This window comes from Gallus gallus, chromosome Z, assembly GCF_016699485.2.
Source record: "Gallus gallus isolate bGalGal1 chromosome Z, bGalGal1.mat.broiler.GRCg7b, whole genome shotgun sequence".
In the NCBI taxonomy this organism is placed as follows: Eukaryota; Metazoa; Chordata; class Aves; order Galliformes; family Phasianidae; genus Gallus; species Gallus gallus.
The window spans coordinates 72,322,791-72,344,136 of NC_052572.1; the positions used below are offsets into that span (position 1 = coordinate 72,322,791).

At 37.2% G+C, this 21,346-nt stretch overlaps 1 protein-coding gene across 3 annotated transcripts in view; it reads left to right on the forward strand.

Annotated features, from left to right (window-relative positions):
* Positions 1-21,346, forward strand: part of DTWD2 (DTW domain containing 2) — a 74,863-nt gene that overhangs the window by 22,536 nt on the left and 30,981 nt on the right. For 2 of the 3 annotated variants that reach the window (NM_001031442.1, XM_040655598.2), the window contains 1 exon segment: positions 2,836-2,930. In NM_001031442.1, coding sequence (NP_001026613.1) covers positions 2,836-2,930 — 95 coding nt within the window. 3 annotated transcript variants of the gene reach the window in all.

Sequence of the window (21,346 nt, forward strand, 5' to 3'; positions counted from 1 at the left end):
TTCTTTCCACATACATATGAATATAAATAAATACAAATAGGTAAAATGCTTTTCTCATCTTTTTTCTCTCCCATTTGCAGACCTGACAGTCAGTGGCATAGTCAGGTGTGTACAAACCGCTGTGCAGCTTTCTCTTACCTCTGCCTTATTGTCCATGGAGTGATCTCCAGTGGAGCATAGGCCAATGTATACTTCTTGGGGCTTGGGTGGTTGTTATAACTCAGGAAAGAGCCCTTAGAGCACACCAGAAAGTATCTGCTTAGGTTGTTCTGTTTCTCTGACTTCTTTCTTTTCAGAATTGTAAGAATTTTCATTTTTCTGCACCTGTGAAGAAAACATGTATTAAATGAGCTTATATATGGATCTAATAATATTCTTTATTGAATAGTAAGAATCAAATATAATTTGCTAATTGTCTTACAAGTTCATGAGAAAATGGAGTAATGTGCATTCATTGGCTGAAATAAATGTTTTTATTAGTTAGAACTTTCTGTTCATGGTAGAACGACCCTGCAATGTTACCAAAAAATACTATGAATTCTCAAAAGGAAAGAAAGCAACCTAAAAGCAACTTCTCCAAATGTATTTGTATATATATACTGCAGTGGTTAAATAATGATTAAGCAAAGAATTGTATATGACAATTACGATGTCGAGAAGAACAAAGGAGAGAATAAACTATTCTGTTTCAAAACAGAAAATGGAAAATAGCTGATATGCTAACAGGCTGTATATGAAATAGCTAAATACAGACACTTTTGTGATGAAAATTCTAAACAAATGGAACCTATTGTAGAGGTAGTTTTGCTTAGCTTCTTAAGCAACTTTTCTCAAACAATTCTTTCCATTTTTGAATTTTGTATTATATCTTCCTGTAAACATGGATTGGTTTTTAGATTGGAAAACTGCAACTTTTTCCCTGTTGGTAAGGGAATGTATTTACTTGGTAAAAGGTAAATTCTGAAATAATATGACATTGAAGAGAACGATTGAACAACTTTCCCATGACTGATAAGCTTTTTAAATTGGTAGTTTGAAGGATATTTCTCCTCACTTTTCTTGCACTTCACTCACCAGATACTTTGATCTTCATCTATCCCTAGGACACGTCATACTGCTACTGCAGTGCAAAGTGGTGGTGCATATAGCAGGACAACTTCTTCCTTTAACTGTGATGTTTTATTTATACTTCACAGAATCAGTAGGTATGGAGCAGAAAAAGCAAAATTAGTGAAGGTTTAGGCAACAGTGATGAAAAGATTCACAGAACTAATTCAAGAGCAGTCTGATGATGTAAGGGCTATAGGTGGTTGCACATTGATACCTGGGGAGAGTATGAGCCACAGATATCATGGAGCTGAACTAGTCAGGGCATTACTTGTTTGCCAACACTGAACTGTTGACATATGACTCATACATAAAAAAAAAAAAAAACAAAAACAAAACAAAAAAGATCAACTCCTGTATGGCAAACAGGTATACTGGTACTGGACCAGAGAGATAATCGTGTTACAAAGGAGAAATTAAATAAAGATCTTACCCATGTCCTGGACTTATGGAAAGGCTCTAAGAGGAAGGATCTTTAGCTGGAGTCAGCCCTTAAATGGGGTCTAGGAGGTCTCTCAGGTGAAATTGCGTTCACCTGTGCCCCTGCAGCTGACTCAGTGCTTGCCTCAGGTGGTCAATCAGAGGATCATGCCATAATTCAACAGTTCCATACAACCCCTCAGCTTTTTATTAATTAATCTTGTGGATTAGGGACTGAACTTTGGATTTTCAGTGTCTGAATTGTAAGACATTGAAATTGAGAATACATTAAGTCTTTTGGGTTTTTGTAATCCTAATGCAGTATCTAGTGTCTAGACTTCTGCTAGGTTCAGCTAATGTACATATTTGTTCCTCTTGTTATAAAAAAATAAACTGAAACTTTATTTTCATCTCTTGGTTTTCAGTGTCATTTTCATTAAATTCAAGATAAACTTTTGCTCCTTCTTCTTTGTCTGGGAGCAGAAATTGACACTTTCTCTCTACTCTTAACATTTACTGAAGATGTCCTAAGTATTCTAGCTCAATTTGCAATGCTTCTTGTCTAGATAACAATGAGTTGCATTGTGTACGGAAACACGTTTCTCTGTTTAGTATGTAGATTTCTCTGTTTAGTATGCTCCTCCTGTCAGTTCTTCCCTCTTCGTCTGTCTTGTGAAGCAGGCATTTCCTGGTCCAGCACAGCTCTCTTGCATGCTCTTTGAGGTCTGGAGAGCCCCTGCTCCCCTCCCAGCCATGGCAATCTTTTCCTTATCTGTAATAAAGATGTAGGCAGATGCCTGCTCTGCGCAGCCCGAATGGCAGGACGTAGAGCACTCATAACAGCTTCAGTGTTGTGCTACTGTGAAGTGGTAACAGAGTGGATATATTTATGTTTTACACCATTTTGACGCACCTTGTGCTCGTATTTTTAGTGCTTGTCTGTGGAAACTAAGCCCTTCCCTTATTTTCCAGTATAGAGAAATTAGTGCTCCAACCTCTTATAGTAATGCTAATGCTGTTTTTGCCTACATTTTGTTATAATTACATGTATTGTTGTTTTCATTACTGATAACCTAGCTCAAACTCTTGCTAGTGGTCATAGTTTAGGACAAGATTAGATTTTTTACTCTTGGTAAAAACAATATGGTTTATATGTCTGAAACTGATTTTTGTGTGTGTGTGTAGTTACTTTGCTGTTGCTTATTCTGCGTGTGTAGTCAAAGAACCTGAAAGTAGATGGAGATATTAACAGTTCACACGTTGATTGATCACATGATTGTACTCAAAAGTTACTTTTCTTTTTTACAGGAAAGTCGGGTATTAAGGACAGTGCCTCTGCTAGCAGCTTGTCTCCCTCCAGACAAATGTAAAATTTTGGTTGGTCGGCGTTTTAGTGAAGACAGGTGAGCAGGATTGCTTATGCATTTTTCTGGGTTGCTGTAAATAATGAAGATATTTCTGCTAGTATCTTTATTAATAGCAAGCAGTGTTCTTAATTTTTATTTCTAGCGTGTACATTCACTTTTGGTGCCTTTGATTGCCAGTAAAATAAGCCTTTGATTTCCATCAAAATTTGACGCGACGGTCTGAAACATTGAATATATCTTCCTCTACTTTGTAGCTTTTACTGTCTCAGTATTTTTCAAGATTCTGTAGTGCAATATTTTCTCTCTCATAATGGGCTACTTTCCTTCCTTTTTTCAGTTTTCTCTTTATTTGCACCATGTCACCAGTATTTCAAGTAGTAAGATGGCTTGTTCTTTCCTTGCTCTTTCAGTAAATTACAATGCATTGAGTTTGTCAGGTGACTTCCTTCAGCCGTGGTGCTCCTGGAGGGTTCAAGCCATCACTCTGCTACTCTTAGAAGGCTTTTTTGCAGTTCATTTCTGACCTGTTACTCGGTTTATCTTCCCGAGTTTCTTTCCATATTTGCTTTGTTTGACAAACCACTTGATGCTATTCAAATACAAGTAACATTTTGTACTTATGTGTGTGAAATTGTACTTGAGAAGGCAGCCCAGAGGTGAAAGCTTCTTAGAGAATCAACATTCTTCAGAGCTCTTCTTTTTCTCTTATAATTAATTATACAAAATCATAGCTCTCAAATCCACTTTTTTTATCCTTTTTTTTTTTTTTTTTTTTTTTAGTACTCTGAGATTTTGGACAATATTGGTCTCCTAGGTAATGTCTTTCATCTTCATTAGATGAAGTCTTAGAAATGAGTTCTTGGAACAAATGCTAATGACATTTTACTACGTACATTTTTAATAAATGCAAACAAAAATCATGAATACTGATGAAGGAAATTAATTCTAAAATTGAGTTTAATCTTTGGAGAAAACTTTTTGTAGAGTTCACTGAACAAAAACATCAGAAGGTGATTCAGAATGCTGCTCCCACACCTTTGTGCTGCCTGTATAGTAAGTAAAGCACGTTAGAAATATATTACTTTTCTATTAGTCTTTTATGATAATAACAATAATAATTATCTAAGAAGTTCCAGGCCACGGGGAAATTGTTCTCTCTTTCTATTAAACCTGAAAATGGAGCAGCTTTTCATACGGTTGTGCACAGAGTAAAACACCATCAATGCAGTCTTGTTTCTTGTGAATATGCTTAGAAATTTTTTTTAGAAGCGGTGATTACAGTTTTAAAGCTTCTTCAGATTTGAATACAGAGATTTCTCTAACATGAAGGATCCTGTTTAGGTCAGAATCAGTTGTGAACATCTCAACCCCCAGATAGTTTAAATAAATTCAGAATTACATTGTCCCTATGAGAAGGATGCTTTCTGCCATAAAACGTTACAAAGATGGTGATTGAAATAAAGTTTTCTTGAGATTAGTTTGGATTTTGCTGATTTAATTTACCATGCTTCAAGGCTAAAAGTAATTAGGAAGAATCTGCAGTATGCCTGCTTTGTGAATGTGAGGCTGCACAAGTCTGGAATGCTTAGTCATTGAGCTCATACAGGATTAGTTATGTTGGAAGGGACCATTAAAGATCATCTAGTCCAATTCCTCTGCAATGAGCAGGGGCACCTACAGCTCCATTAGGTGCTCAGAGTACCATCCAGCTTACCTTGAGTGTCTCCAAGCATGGGGCATCCACCATCTCTCTGGGCAACCTGTGCCAGTGCTTCACCATCTTTACTGTAAAAATATTCTTCCTTTAATCCAATCGAAATCACCCCTCTTGTAGTTTGAAACCATTTCCTCTAGTTCTATCACGGGAGATGCTGCTCAAGAATCTATCTTGTTCCTTCTTAGAACCCTCCCATTAGATACTCAAAGGCCACTGTATCGTCTCCCTGGAGCCTTCTCTTCTCTGTGTTGAACAGCCCCAGCTCTCTCAGCCTGTCACTGTATCCACAGCCTGTCCTCATAGAATATTATTCTCCTCATCCTGGAAAGTGTATTCCATTTTTACAACATGCCATTTCTACATTTATTTTGTTTTTCTTAGTTCTCTATGCAGCTTTTCATTGTTTAGTTCCATATTCCTTACTTTCAAGTAGCAGTAGTTGCTGCAATATCTGGCAAAAGTATCTTATCAATGTAGTTTTGTAATTATTAGCATCCTGTCAGGCTTCCTTCCCTGCTGTGGTATGTTCTGGGAGTTCTGCAGACATGGGTAGAAACTTTGCAATGTTTACAGTGAATGAGGAGGGCTGTACTGATTCCTGCTTGCTCTTAGGGTGAACATCTCTGCTAACAGGACTCTTAAAACCTCAAAATATGAGCTGAACTGCTGCAATCTATGGCATACTAAGCTAAACAGACTTTTTTTTTCCTCTACTTAACAGCCATGCTGTCTGTAAGTAGCTTGTTAGTTGCTATATAAGCTCCTTAATTAACCTTGCCCTGCACAGATGTACACTTTGTTATTTCGAGCGAGGAAAAAAATCATTAATGTGTGCCTACTGATGCATTTTACACGTTATTGTTTTGAAGCATATTAAAGCCTTACATTTGCTTCTTTTGAAGTTCTGCTTTGATGCTTACATTCTCTGCAGCTTCCACCAGAAATGTGTAGGTTGGAAGGGAAAAGAAACAAGTCTGAATCCACACTTGCACTGGTCTTTCATGTAAACAGTGCCCACAGATAGAGGAATAATACTTTGTACACATCCTTCTGCATTGATGTAGAAATAGTATCATCCAGTAAGTATGGGAAATCATGCAGTAAATATGAAAAAGCTGTATCTATGGTGGTTTTCCATGTGTATGTAAAGTATCAGTATAAAATGATAGTGTAGATATTTGTATTATCACAGGATCTAGCAGCTCTTGGCAATAGCTCTTAAAATTAATCTGATTCATTTTGTATGGAGCAGCATCCAAACCAGTAAACTGACGATTGTTAATCTGTAGCTGTCTGCTTTCAGTGAGAACAAGCAAGCCAGCTAAGCTGTGTAGCTCTTTTGGTCTTAGTGCTCCTCTCTTGAGGGGGAAAAGAAGGCTGTTATTCACATGTATGTAGGTTATTTTTCCTGTTTTGCCCTAACTGTATGAAGTTTTAGTTTTCTATTGTTTTTAATCAGCATCCAAAAACAGTGAGGAACACAGAGGATTTTGTAAGAAACTTCACATAGAATTGGATACAGTAGGGTAACCAGAATGATTTGAAAGCTTAAAATTTTGGCTTCTGAATTTTATGATAATAAAATTGATAATTAAGATTTTTTTTAAATTCTTGTGTTTTTATGTGCATATGGAATGGAGGGGAGTGATTCACAGAATCACAGAATGGCCTGGGCTGAAAGGGACCACAAGGACCATCAAGCTCCAGCTCCCCCACCACAGGCAGGGCCATCAACCTCCACATTTAATACTAGACCAGGCTGCCCAGGGCCCCATCCAACCTGGCCTTGAACACCTCCAGGGACGGAGCATCCACAGCCTCTCTGGGCAGCCTGTTCCAGCACTTCACCACTCAGAGTAAAGAACTTCCCCCTGATATCAAACCCAAATCTTCCCTCCTTCAACTTAAAACCATTTCCCCTTGTCCTGCTATTATCTGCCCTTTCAAAGAGTTGACTGCCCTCCTGTTTATAGGCTCCCTTCAGATACTGAAAGGCTACCATGAGGTCACCCCACAGCCTTCTCCAGGCTGAACAAGCCCAGTTCCCTCAGCCCGTCTTCACAGGGATGTGCTCCAGCTCTCTGATCATCTTTGTGGCCCTCCTCCGGAGCCCGTCCAACAGCTCCCTGTCTTTTTTGTACTTGGTGTCTCAGACCTGGATGCAGTACTCCAGATGGGGCCTCACAAGGGCAGGGGAGAGAGGGACAATCGCCTCCCTGCCCCTTCTGGCCACCCCTCTTCTGATGGAGCCCAGGATACCATTTTTTTTTTGAGCACACTGCTGGCTCATGTTCAGTTTTTCATCCACCAGGACCCCCAGGTCATTCTCTACAGGGCTAGAGATTGACTTGCTGGATGAAAGAGTAAACACAAAGTGCAGCTTTTCAGTATTTTCTCTACTAAAGTTCAGCCTTCTCAGCTAGCTTTTGTTCTGGTTGATAACTGATACACAAATTATTCAAATTACACTTAACCATATTTTTGACTGACATATACTGCAGAGAAATTAAAGAACCAACTTTTGCTTAGTCTTTCTAGATGGAAACAGGTAATTAAGTTTTGTACGTTAAGATCTTTAACATACAATTGACACAGCAATGGGAAAGGTGACAAGTGATCATTCAAGTTGCTTTTAAGTACTGTCTTATCCCCCCATTCTTGTCCATCCTTCCTGTAATCTGAAATTTCAATTATGGTGAAAGAATGGTGAAAGAATGACTTGAGTAATTAGATGATATTGCTGAATTGAATGACAAGTTCGGTTATTATCTATGTTGCGTTTTTTTCCAACTGTACAGACTTATGAACTTTTTAAGGAAAGTGGGTTAGTGTCATTGCTGTATAGGAGATTGATTTTTACATAAAAGTCTAAAACACTTATTTGTACATCTGCCATACCTTGTACAGATGTTGAGCCTGTAAGCACCTTGTATCTTAGACATTAACTAGAAGAACAGCATAAAGAAGCAGAGGACTCTGCTTGTTCTGAATGATAGTTAAGAAAATTCCAATTCCCTTGCAAAAGATCAAGCAGATTCCATGGAAACTGAAGTCTTCACTATGACATGACCATGTAATGTTCAATGAAACACTAAAATGTTGATAGTAAGGGTTAACCAGACCTGCCAAAACAGCATGGAGAACTCTGCTTAATTTCTAGATTGCCAATAATTTCAGCTATGATTATTCATTTCTGTTACAAGACTGTTAGATTCATATTATTATTGCTGCAAAACATGTGCGTATGTGAATCAATTATAATGTTGACAAAATGTATTTTATGAATATGTTTGACAAGAGACACTTCTAACTCCATGCACTTTAGATTTTCAACTCTTGTTGAAATGAAAGTGTGGAAGTTACTTTATATTGCTATTTTATTCTGTGTTTATAAAATTGATTTTTAACAGGTTGTAGTAATCATAATGTAACTTAATCGCTCATATTGGGAATATTAGGAAAATGTTTATATGACTTTTTAACTGTTGTATCCATTTTACTTTGCATATTTCCTTCTTAGAAAGACTGCTTAGCTCATAGTTGCTTCACATTTTTTAAACAAAATAGTGTATTTTCTTACTGACTTGACCTGTGTCATTCACGTAGTTCTTTTTTTTTTTTTTTGGCTTATCAGTATTCAAATATACACTACATCTCCAAAACTGTAGAATCAAAGAATCATAGTATGGCTTAGGTTGGAAGGGACCTTAAAGCCCATGTAGTTCCAATCCCACTGCCATTGGTAGGGTTGCCAGCCACTAGATCAGGCTACCCAAGGGCCCCTTCCAGCCTGGTCCTGAACACCTCTATGATCACAGCTTTTCTGGGTGATCTGTTTCAGTGCCTCACCACTGTCTGAATAAAGAATTTATGCATAACATCTAACCTGATTTTCCTCTCTTTTGGTTTAAAGCCATTCCCCCTTGTCCTAACATGATTGGACTATGTAAAAAATTGGTCTCCCTTCTCTTTATGAGTTCCCTTCATCTACAGGAAGGCTGCAATGAAGCCTTCTCTTTTCCAAGCTAAACAAGCCCAGCTTTCTCAATCTGTCTTGATAGGAGAGGTGCTCCATCCCTCTGATCATCTGCGTGGCCCTCCTATGAACCCACTCCAAGAGCTCCATGTCTTTCTTATGCTGAGGGCATTATAGTTATGTAACTGCACTGCAGCTTCTAACTCCATTTCCTATGCTGCATTCATTGGTGTAGAGGCACTTCAGTTGGGCTATCAGCCATGTTACCTCTTTGGAGGAGCCCTCTCAGATTTTTCTGGGACAAATCTGAATGTTTTCCAGTCAGTAACATCCAACAGTACATCTAGTCTCTCTAACGTGTGTCCAAGATGACAGTATCTGAAACCTTGAGTGTGACACGATCCATGCAGCCAGTCCTTCGGCTGGTTCATTCTTCTCATTCTGCCTACTTTGCAGTCTACAACTGGGATGACACTCCCTACTTGCTCCCTGGTGAAAGGAAAGTGGTCCACCTTGTGCCATTCTTGTAAACCCTGCATGTGCAGACTTCCATGCAAACTGTGCAAACTTTTCCTCTGCCTTTCTTGTCAGGTTCATGTTAGAAATAAAAGATGTTTGTAGTTTTTTATTTTTGTTTTGATTCTCTAAGCTTTCTAGCAGCACAAATCCCATTCTGCTATCATTGCATCTGATTCTTTCACAAAACTCTTATTATTTTCACTAGCTACTACCTATCCAAATCTTCATATTTGACCCTACCATTTATAGGTAATTACTTGGTGGTATCTCACATTCTTTAGTATTTCATAGGGTCAACTTCTGGTTTATAGTGCTTCATCAAAAACTATTTTTATTGTATTTATATCTGTTTTAATGTTTCTCCTTGTTGAAGTTATATGTAATCTTTCAAACGTAATATTCTTTCAGATTTCTGCATGCACTGAAATTCCTGAGTACTGCTAAGCAGTTTCTTCCTTTCTGCTGTTTCTCCGTCCTCAGATGGTTTCCATTTTATCAGTGTTCATGATGGAGATAATCAGTCTCAAAGTTAGTTTTCAGTTCTCCATTTGTATGACTGACCTCTTAGACCATGATAGAATTCATTTTCTTTGCTCATCTTATTTTCTCCTTCTTCAGATCTGCTAGTTGCAGTTAACAATTGGGAATTTTCATTTAAATCAGCCCAGTGTATTTTGCAACCAACATTGTCACTGCTCTTTATTTCTCAAAACAGGCTGATGTTTCTCCATTTATTTTGCTGTTTTCCTCAATACTGATGATTTTTCTTGGGTAATGTTGACAGTGTAATAGTGATTTTATTTTTGATTTTTTTCTTTTTTGGCTTTCCTCTTTTCTGCAAAGTTATTTGTTTTGCCCATCCCTTCTTTTCTAGCTATTGTCTTTTATATAGCAGCACTGTAGCTTCTGATTTTTTTTTTTGTCCTAGATTCATCTTCTCTTTTACCCTTTCTTCAAATATTTATTTTCATTTTAGAATATCTTCTTTGTTTTTAATATTTTTGCACTATTTACTTTCCATTCCTGTAATACCTTTCCATCCTGTGTTGGCTCCAAAATTCTGTTCTCTGCTTTGTTTTTCTGTATTGATTTCACAGTCTCTTTTCTCTGTGTCTGATTTTGTCTGATTATCTGTAGTCGTATCTTACCCAAATATGGAAAACTTGCAAATCTCCTTTGGAATAGAATGAGAGGTCATAATTTTCTGACATGTTCTGGTGACTGCTAAGCTTGAGATTAAAATTCTTATCTTGACTTTCATGTGTTGCAAATATTGTAGCATGTTTTTCTTTGACCTTGACAAATATAAGTCTTTTCCCATGAAAGCCTATTGAAAATCCTACAGATCAACTGTTTTCTCAGCTTATTGAACTACTTTGTCCTGATCGTTTGACAAGTAAGAATGCTATCTCCTGTTGTCAGACTGAAAATAAGCTTGTTGCTTTTACAGCTTTTCTTTGTCTGATGTCCTGTCATCCCATTCACTGTTGAAATGTGTCCTCACACCTCCTTTTACCCAAAGACGTCTGTTTCTTTTTTATTATTTTTCAGATTTTTTTCCATATATCTATTCAGACTTGTTTTAGTTTTCCTGAAAACAATTGAAGAGGTAATTAGCCCCTGCTTCATCTTTCCTAAAAAATCAATTTGCCATAAATGTTATTATGCGCATATAGAATCGTGTCAAGCTCCTGATAAAGTATTTGATGTTTCTGATCTCTATTATTATTATAGGTTTCTTACTTCCTTCTATAATCCATTTTGCATCAGGTTTGTTAATCCTTTGATAGGGGATTAGCTCACTTCAGTTTTGTTTTTACAGTTTCTCTGAGGTCTAGTCTCAAAAGGTAAGAGTTTTCATTGCTTGAATACTGCAAATTATTGCTTAAGAATTTATACCTGCAGCTTGTGAATGCAGTTGTACTGTGTATTTATTTGCTATACTAATTTACAAGATAGATTTTTTAGTATATCTTGCTTGAGGTTTTCTAAGTATGTTAGTGTATGATTACATATGCAACAATGAGTGTTTCCTGAATCAAATCTGATCACAGTCAGAACATGGGAATACTGAATATCCATCCTTTTCTTTCTCCCTCTACTTCACTAGCAAAAATTGTTTTTGCACATTATATCTCCTTAATAACAAGTGGTATTCAAAAGATGACACTTGGAAAATTTTTTGGTGGATTTATTGAAAAATAGCCTATAAGAAGGGGCATAGGCTGTTTCTCCAATGTCCCGGCGTTCTGACTTGGGAACTACTAGCAGTAAGTTGATGTGTATGTAAACATCTTTTGGTGAAGCCCATTTCTTGTGAGTTAATTTGCTCTGAGAGGACTCCAGAAAAGAAAGACTACCAGACTGCAAGTGGATTGGTAAGGTTGCGTGGTGGCAGTGATTAAGGAGATAAAATGAGTCCATGATACCCATTTGTCCAAAATGCCGGCACACTTGAAGGGAAGACCAAATCCTAACGTCTGCTCTCTGAAATATGTTCAGTAATAAGTTAGCTTTACAAGATCTAAATTTCAGGCTCTGCACATGCACAGAGAAAATGTATATGTAAAATGCCATGTTACTACTGCTTTTGAATTTCATTTAATACTTAGTCACACTTTGGGAGGACTGATTTTGATCTGTTTTTTTGTTGTTGTTGTTTATTTGTTTACTCAAATGCTAGTCTCCTTCTCTTCTTAAACCTCCCTCTGCAAATAGTCACACTTCTCTAGTTTGCAAATTCTGTGCACTGTGGTAAAATTATATACTTCAATGAATGATCACTAACAGGAAAACCAATTCAACCATCTCTGCCTCCACCAACTTCTTGTTTATGAGATGGAGCAATTGCATGTTTATTTACACTGCTCTCAGAAATCAAGCTGCAGAAATCTCCAATATGTTCTGTACTGTATTGGTACTTGCTCTGCCACAGTGCAGTAATTTTGGCCATAAATGAATTGAGCCTTTTCAAGCAGGATTGAAGTGATAAAACACAACTTATTTCTGTCAGTTTTGTAAAGCTGTTTCTGGTAATTACATGCTGTAGACATGGTACTTTTTCATGCTTGTTGACAAATAAAAATACTCTTACAGAATCAACCACTTATCAAATAATTTAAAGCTATTTATAAGGCATGTTTCTTTCTTCATTCAAGTAGACGTTCTTATTAGGCTTTTTCATGTGCTTCAGTGAGTCTGTTTACTAAACTAGATTTTCAGCTTCTTTTCTTTATCTGAATCATCAAGTAGATGCAGCTGGAGATTTCGATTTATTGCCTATTTACTTCTGAAACTGTACTTGACCATATCAAAGTTCAGATTCCTCAGTCTAGTTTGGATAACGCTTTTCCTGCCTACTTTGCCTTGAATGCTGCAAGCCTTCAGCTTGGCAGTCAGCACACAGGTGTTCCACTCTGCTACTCCTTCCCTTTCACCCTCTTTCCCTACTCTCCAGGGGCTGCAGGACGTGAACATAATGACCAATGCCCATGTCTGTCCAGCTCTGTAATAGTGATGTCATGGTCCTTGTTCACTGTAAAATGATTCCTCTGGGCCAATCCCACCAAAAAACTTTGTGAACTGAGGATGAAATTTGAACTGAACTTTTTTTGCGCAATGAATAGAAAGCAGAAGTTGTCTAACATTATTAATATTTCATTTGTTTCATTTGGGAAATCATTTGTCACGGACTCTTCTTAGTAACAGTGAAGTAAATTGCATTAACCCAGGTTACAAATGAGAAATAGGTGCATTACTTCCCTCATGCAAAACTTGAAATCTTTTTAGAGGAACACTTGTGGGTGCCATTTGTTTAATGGGATGTGGCATTTCTAGGTGTATTAATTGTGGCTGCCATTTAAAATATGTGCTTTTCTTCCTGGGCTTCAGTTCCAAATTTGCTTGGATATTTTGCTGTATTGAGAAGCCGTGCTTTGAATACTCTACAATTTTCTGCTTTGTTTTCTGGTCATACACTGGGCTAGAATTAAGGTGTGGTATGACCTTTTCCTATCGTTAAAGGACTGTAGGTTTATAAATGTCTTTTTTTTTTTAATGTATTTTTTTTATTTCTATCTTTCTTTCTTTTTTTTTTTTTCTCCAGCAGAAGGAATGGAAGATTATTTTTGTCTCTGGTGCCTTCTGTTTCAGTTTGGTCCTACTTCTCAACAAAACAAGCGCTTTGAAGAAGTACTGGCTTTTAAAGTATATATGGTTAACATGCTAAAATGTAGCAAATATGCACTACAGATATTAGAGAAAAATACTTAACAGAAGTTTTACAGCCTTGTGGAGGGGGGTTGGGTGAGAAACCTTGTTACGGAAATTAAGGTATTTAGAAATGCTCATGGGTGGCTGTATTGTGTTACATAAAAGGCAACTTGAGAAAGAAAAACGCTTGGAAAAGTCTGCTAGCATTACTGCAGTTTGTCTGGCTCCCTTTCTGACCGATTCCCACATATTGCTTGAGAGAGGATTAGATTTTAGTCTGGATGTGTTTGTTGTGCAGACGGGAATTGATTTGGTTTATGATTACAGCATCTAATAATATCAGGTACTGCTCTGCGTGATACAAATTAGGTTCCTCCATGGTTAATTGAGAATATTCATTTTCTTTGTAGGAAAACTATATATTAGTTCTCTCACTTTTAAACTTGAAGCTACATAAATCATAAAATGTGTTGGTAAGTTCTAGGTGATGTTGTGAACCACAGATAGGAAGAAGGTACTGTATGCAGACTAAAGAAAAAGGGTCTCCATCAGTAGAATACAGAAACCCGTTTTTTTTATGTGTGTGTTGGGGAGGATGGTTTGTGTGGTTTTGCTTTGTTTTGCTGTGAACTTATTTACAAAGTTGCTCAGTATTTGAGGGAACTGGTATTGAGGTTCACAAATGAAAAACTTGCCAAGATGATGGCACTGATTCCCATTTCTTGGCAGGGCAATTCCTTTGGCTGCCATTCCATTCGTTGTCAAAAATAATCTGTCAGTGTTACCATACAGGACAGCAGAGGTGACAATTAGATAGGATATTTTCACAGCGTACATGTTGTGGGGACTGTTAGGTCTGGGGCGTTGAGTCCAAAATATTCAGCTCTCTCATAATGCAAAGGGTATTACATCAGTTAAAGGTATTCTTTGTACGAAAACTCAGCTGTCTTTTTAGTCTGGTGAACGGAGGAGGGAAATAATTTCTTCTGACTAGGTTCCTATCCTCTATATTTGTATGGATTTCTTTTCAGTGTTTAAATAGATAAACTTCAAGTAGCTGAATAAACATCAAGAATACTCTATAAAATAAGATTTTATGTGGATGTGTTGATTTTCTATTCTTACAGTGTTTATCGTGTATATTAGTAGTAAATACTGTGATGGTGCAAACACTGAGATGTGTGCATTTTAATTAAAAATGAAAGCAAAACTCATGTTTTAGTAATTATCTTCATATCTTTCATATTGCTTCTGCATAATGGAACAAGAATTGAAAACATTTCAGAAATAAGGGAAATGGTAAATAAAAAAGTATCTTTTTAAGGTGAGAGAGGTAGATAACACTAGTTAGAAAATGAGTTTGCTGATTTGATTAACAGCATGAACGAGTCCAGATTATATTAGCAACTAAATACCACTTATCCTTAAAGAAAAATTAGTGTATCTTTTATGAAAACGTCAATTTTCTGTTTTTCTCTTATTCTTCAGTATTGATCCTGAGGGACAGTTTCTTAGTGTGGAGACTATAGAGACTTGCCTTTATTTTTATTCATTTAACTACCTTATGTGAATTATGTTGATCAATATTCCTACAGTCATCCAACTGCAGGAGTATGGAAATGAGTGAAGTCCCTTGTTTATGACCAAATTATGAGAAATCAGAAGTTTCTATTATCTTGATGGTTTTCAACTGACAATACAATAGCATATGTTCTATAGTATGGCCACTGTATGCAACTAATGGCTGTGTTGGATTTTTGATGAAATCTCAAAAGCTAGTAACATGTAGAAATACAAAAAGCACAGTGCCAGCAGTGAATTGATGGGGTATCTTCATGCATACATGCAAGATATTTTTCCAGCATAGTTTCATTACTTAAAACCACTGTATTTAAGAATAAATTAAAGGGAAGACCAGTGTTGGCACTGGATATTTATTACATGTATCTGTAAAGTTGGAGAAGTGGGGCTGGAAAGATGCTGAGGGTGCTGCTGTTACACACTTGTGGAAGTGAAATCCACTGTATGTAGTTATGTTATCAACACAGTTGAATACTGGAGCATCTGCAGAAATTTCTGGGTCTGTTTTCTTTTAGCATGCGAACTTAACCTTGTTACGATCAGAAAGCTTTTGAGATATTCCTTCTGTTGAATGTGGACCTGTATTTCTGCAGTGACACTAATTTCTCTTTCTGTCCTCTGTAGACATGGAGAATAGATTATTTTCTCCCTCCTGTAGCTTATCTGTAAAGGCATTGATCCCTCTTGCTCTTCTTGTTCACAGACCTTTACCAGCTTTTCTTGTGTGATTTTTTCACACAAAAAAGGACACAGTGTTTTAACTGCAGTAGAGTACTTTTTGATGTGGCTTATATTCTTGAGTCAGAGCTGATTTATTTACTGATGCCTCCTGTGCTACCCATGATTCTGTTGTAAAGGATAACTGTAGAATTCATTTTTTGAAGTTTACTCATTGCTGATTTTATTCATTTTTTTTTCCTTCTGAGTTGCAGACTAATGTGTTTTTTTTTTCCTCTGCTTTTAATTAACTTGCTTATTTTTTACCTAAATTTGATGTTACCTGTTTAGACTTTGCTGTGCTTTTCTAACCATTCTTATCCAAGTAAGTGTTTACTGTCTCTTAATTCATGTTTATTTATACTTCTTATGCTTCAAACAGATTTGATATAAGTGTAGTAGTGTTCTCATTGTGTTTCTTTTTTATCCTTTGCCCTTCATCCTCTTAGTTTGTGCTTCCTTGTTCTGTGGGAATAAAAAAAAAGTAACTTCTTTATTTTATCCTGCCTTCAAGCTTCATGTTAGTCTTGTTCACCAGCTTTGTGATTACCTTTTTTTAAATTTGATTTTATTTTGCTTTCGTTCTGTTGTTCTTTGTTTGGAAAACATGTTGGGGAGTGTCTAGTAGATTTAGCAATGTAGAAATGATTAGAAAAGAAGTTCCAAGTTATCTGAAGGTTTTCATGATGCTTTTTATACTCTTACATTATTCTTTTCCTAATTTAAGAAATGAGTTCTCATTTCCATTCTACTAGGAGTTACTACCTTCTTTTGCATCCTCTTTAAAAATGCTCAGGAGGAACAGCTGTTCTTTTCATATATAACATTTCTTTTTTTCTGGCTGATTGATAGGGTTTTAAATTCTTTAAAAAATCAACCTCTGATAGGTAGGAAGAGAAATACTTCTTGTTTAGAAATTCAGCTTTCTAGTCTTTTCTTCAGAGTTGATAGCTTCAAAGAGTCTGCCATCACCCTGTTAACTCTTCTGATTGAAGTGGAAGATAAAATTTAAGTCCCCATTAACTCTCTGAAGTTAGTCATGCTTCACATTAAGAAAGGCTTCTACAAAAGTACTACAGAAATGTCTAGGATAAAAGGTGTTGGATAATGATTTAGCTTTGTCTGCTGCACTGGCCAGCAGCCCTATTTCACTTTACCCCTTTCTTCCTCTGCCATTCTAACCTCCTGGGCTAATTGTAGAGCATCCTACCATGCCCAGCCTTATCATTGTCTTTGAGATGTCTGCCTGTAGTAGGCTATCATCATGTTCAAGTATTGGAAGTGTTGATGTCCTGAACAAGGGTGGGAAGTGATGATTACAGTAGGAAATTATCTCACTGAATTGCTCCAGAAATTATAAGCTAGCAGTCAAACTTGTTTGCGGAGATGCTTCTTAAGGAAGGCTTTGCTGTCAAGCATGTGGTCCCTCTGTCTTGTCTGTAACTGCACAAACATTCCCATTCTTCATCTGAGCTGCCAAAGCTACATGACTTCATGGCAGATATAAAAGTCATTGTAAAAGCTGTTAAGTTCTGTATACCAAAAGATGTCAAGAAAAGCAAGAAGACCCAATTTCTGGCTGTATGAAGCTGTTCTGTGATATTTTTCTTCCATAAACTCAGCTATTTCTTCAGGAGCTTGGGCTAGTTTATCTTGGAGTCACTGCTCATAGTTTTCCTGACTTTCCCCATGCTCCCATGTTACCTCTCTGTTTCCTTTGGGTTTCATTCCCCCACACGTACAATTCTAGTTGAACTACAAAATTGTATACATGAATTTAAATAAAATAATTCAGATTTAAATGCAACAACAAAACTCAATCAATGAAGCAAAAACAACAAACAAACAAAACCAAACCAAAACAAAAAAAGCCACCCCAAAATAAAGAATTTGCAGAAAAGGTAGCTGTGAACCTGCTGAGACTTTAGTGAGTCTTACCCAACTCCTCATAGCTTTTGACAGTTTCAAACACTTGGAATCAGGCATGTGTCTTCCTAAGAATTTGCAGAAATACATTTCCATTTGTAGCATAGCACTGACCTACTTCTGTTGTGGCTCTGAGGAGACATTCAAAGCTGGCAGATATCCTACAATATCTCTTGAGATCCTTCAGTATTTTTAGAGTCATCATGAATATAAACATCAACATTTAATGAAATTATCTCTTATATTTTTAATAAGCCATAGTATTTGTCTCAAATCAGACTTAAACATTGGAATAAATGAATAGTATTCAAAATGAAACCAATATAAACATTTTAAAGTGGGATTATATGCAGGTTTTTTAGAAATAAAGCTCCGAGAAGATTGGATCTAATTCCTAGACTTTCACTTCATGTTTTTGTAAATTTAAGCATGCAAGGCAAAACTTGTGTAGAAAAATAAAGGTTGTGCTTTGAGTATGAATAAGGTTTTCAAAAGAGCTCATTAAGCAAAAGCTCTATTTCAGTGTCACACTGAAATTGCTAATTTTTTGCAATTATTTCCTGTGAGCTTCCTTTGAAAACATTTGACACTAGCAGACAAAATCCTTTCTTACCACAATAAATAGCAGCACTTCATAAATACTATGTAATTAAATAGAGTGTATTACAGTGTTTACCAAAGCAAACACATCAGAAGCATATTATTGTTCAGATGCTGTGAAAACCGATATTGTTGATATGTCTGAGAGCTGCTCTGAAAGTAATGCCTCTTCTTTTATAATGTTGGCGAAATGTCAGAGACAGATGGTGGGGGTACAGCAATAGAGGTTGAACCTTCCCACCAGTATTCTATTACATGTTGTTGCTGTGTGACAGATGGCAGCAGGTACTGTTTGTGTGAACTATAACCTGGAAAAGGTTGCATGTATTTCTGAGAAACTGTTAATATGAAAGCTAAATAGCTCTAAATAGCTCTCTGTATGTGCTGATTGTCATTCTAGGATAAAATCAGTTGATAGTTGAAGTCAGTGATAGCTCTTTGAAGATACTAGGCCATCAAAAGCTGTTGCTTTCCTGTGAATTGTATCGCAAACACTTGGACTTCAAATGTAATGTTTGCATTTCCCCTTGTGTTGTTTTCTTAAGGAGCTTTTAACTGGGTGTTCATTTTTGCTTCTGGGAATCATAGAGTCATAGAATCCTTAAGAGTTGGAAGTGAGCTTTAAACGTTATCTAGTCCGACTCCCTTGCAGTGAACAGGGACACCTACAGCCAGATCAGATTGCCCAGAGCCCTGTCCAGCCTGACCTTGAATTTCTCCCAGGGATGGGGCATCCACCACATCTCTAGGCAGCCTGTTCTGGTGCCTCACTACCCTCACTTTAAAATAATTTTTTGTTATATCCAGCCTAAATCTCCCCTTTTTAAGCTTGAAACCATTTCCCCTTGTCTTATCACCACAGACTTTGCTAAAGAGTCTGTCCCATTCTTTCTTATAGCTCCCCTTCAGGTACTGACAGGCTGCTCTTAGGTCTCCTTCGAGCCTTCTCTTCTCTGTGCTGCACAGCCCCAGCTCTCTCAGCCTGTCTTCGTTGGAGAGGTGTTCCATCCCTTGGATCATTTTTGTGGCCCTCCTCTGGATGCACTCCAACAGGTTCATGACTCTCCTGCACTGAGGACTCCACATCTGGGTGCAGGTGAGACCTCACCAGCTCAGGCAGGATTACCTCCCTCGCTTTGCTGGCCACATTTCTTTTGTTGCGGCCGAAGATATGGTTGGCTTTCTGGGCTGTGAGGGCACACTGCATTCTCATGTCCTGCTTCCCATCCACCAGTACGCTCAAGCTTGTATTGATAATGAAGGTGCAAGACTTTGCACTTAGCTTTGTTGAACCTTATGAGGTTCTCCTGGGCCCGCTGCTCAGCCTGTCAGGATGGCATCCTGTCCCTTGAGCATGTCGACTGCACCCCACACCTTGGAGTGTCACCTAAAAACTTGCTGTGGGTGCACTCAACCCCACTGTGGATGACATTAATGAAGATATTTAACAGTATTAGTCACAGCGCTGACCCCTGGGGACATTACTCACCACTGATCTCCATCTAGACATTGAGCCATTGACCACCACTCTCTGGATTCAATTCTGCAGCAAGTTCTTTGTCCATCAAACAGTCCACCCATAAATCCACATCTTTCCAATTAGGAGAGAAGGATGTGGTTGGGTACCGTATCAAGGGCATTGTTAAGTCGAGGTAGATGACATCAGTGGCACTTCTGTTGTCCATTGATGCAGTTACACCATCATAGCAGACCACTAGGTTGATTAAAGAGGATTTACCCTTGGTGAAGCCGTGCTGGTTCTCCTGTGACACCTCACTGTCTTCTTTGTGCCTTAGCATTGCTTACAGGCAGATCTGTTCCATGATATCTCTTGTCATAGAAGTGAGACTGATGGGTCAATAGTTTCTTGGGTCATTCTTTCCACTGTTCTTGGTGGATAGGTGTGATATTGCCTTTTTTCCAGTTACCAGGGACTTCACCTGACTTCCATGACTATTCAAATATCGTTGAGAGTGTCTTGGTGACAACATCAGCCAGTTCCATCAGGACTCTGGGGTGCACTTCATCAGTACCTGCAGACTTGCGGATGTTCATGTTCCTCAGGTGTTCGCAAGCCTGATCATCTTGGATTTCTATGTGTGTTAGCATTTTGAAATGCTTTATTTACATGACTTTCATTTCTTTACTGTATTTTCATTCTTTTTATGATGTAAATATTTACATTTCTTACAATTTCTTACATTAGTACTAACCTATATGTACATATGGTCTTTAAATAATTTGTTAGGAAAAGTAAGAAATCCTTAAAGTTAAAAAAAAGAAAGTCAAAGTATGTAATAAGTGTACCCTACATGAAAGAAGTTGTTATTAAATTTAACCATGCACTGAGTTAAATATTGTATGTTTGTACACAGTGTCATCTTTTTAGCACTTGTTTAAAAGCAAAACATGACTTGCAGTGCTGCAAAATGATTATGGTTTTGCATTGGTATTAAGAGAAAATTTGCATTTTCTCCTGCCTTCAAGGCTAAACACCAATTTCAAAGACATTTTTTTCTACTACCTAAGAGTTGTTAATTATTGGAAAGCTCTCTCAACCCTCAATTAAGGTACCTAGCACTTCTGAGGGTTTGGGCTCTCAGAACAAACACCTGAAATTAGTGAACAATTATGTAGATTTAAACCTTGAGTACAGTGTAGCCTGTAGTGTGATACCCCTTGGCTCTGATTTTATGTAGCATGATTTTTCTTTAAACTAAAGTGATAATGAAAGTTAGATTAAAAAAAAATGGTGGGCAGGTAAATTTCCATGTTGTTCTATTTGCCACAGACTTACCTCACGTATTTCCTGTCTCTGTTTACACTTCTTATACTGTTTATTTTGTAAGTAAATATTGCTACTCTTTTTATAGTAAATATTCTTTTCAGTAATTAACTATGTATTGTTAAATCAGCCTCGATTGTTTGCTTGGGAACTGAGAATGATCAAATATTGGTATACCGGATCTGAACCTATTGGCACACTGAATTCATTTCCTCTTTCATTTTTGGTCTTAAGCTCAGAATCTCAGTGTCCTAGGCAGTGCAATTGTGTTGAAGCCTAAAGCTGATAGAAATCTGTTTTCACACATGTCCCCAGAGAATGCTAATGGGTTGCACAAGTTAGAAGTGCACCTACTATATATCAACTCAAAAATCATTATTAGGCATTGCTTTCTTCCCTAATCTTCAAGACAAGTAATA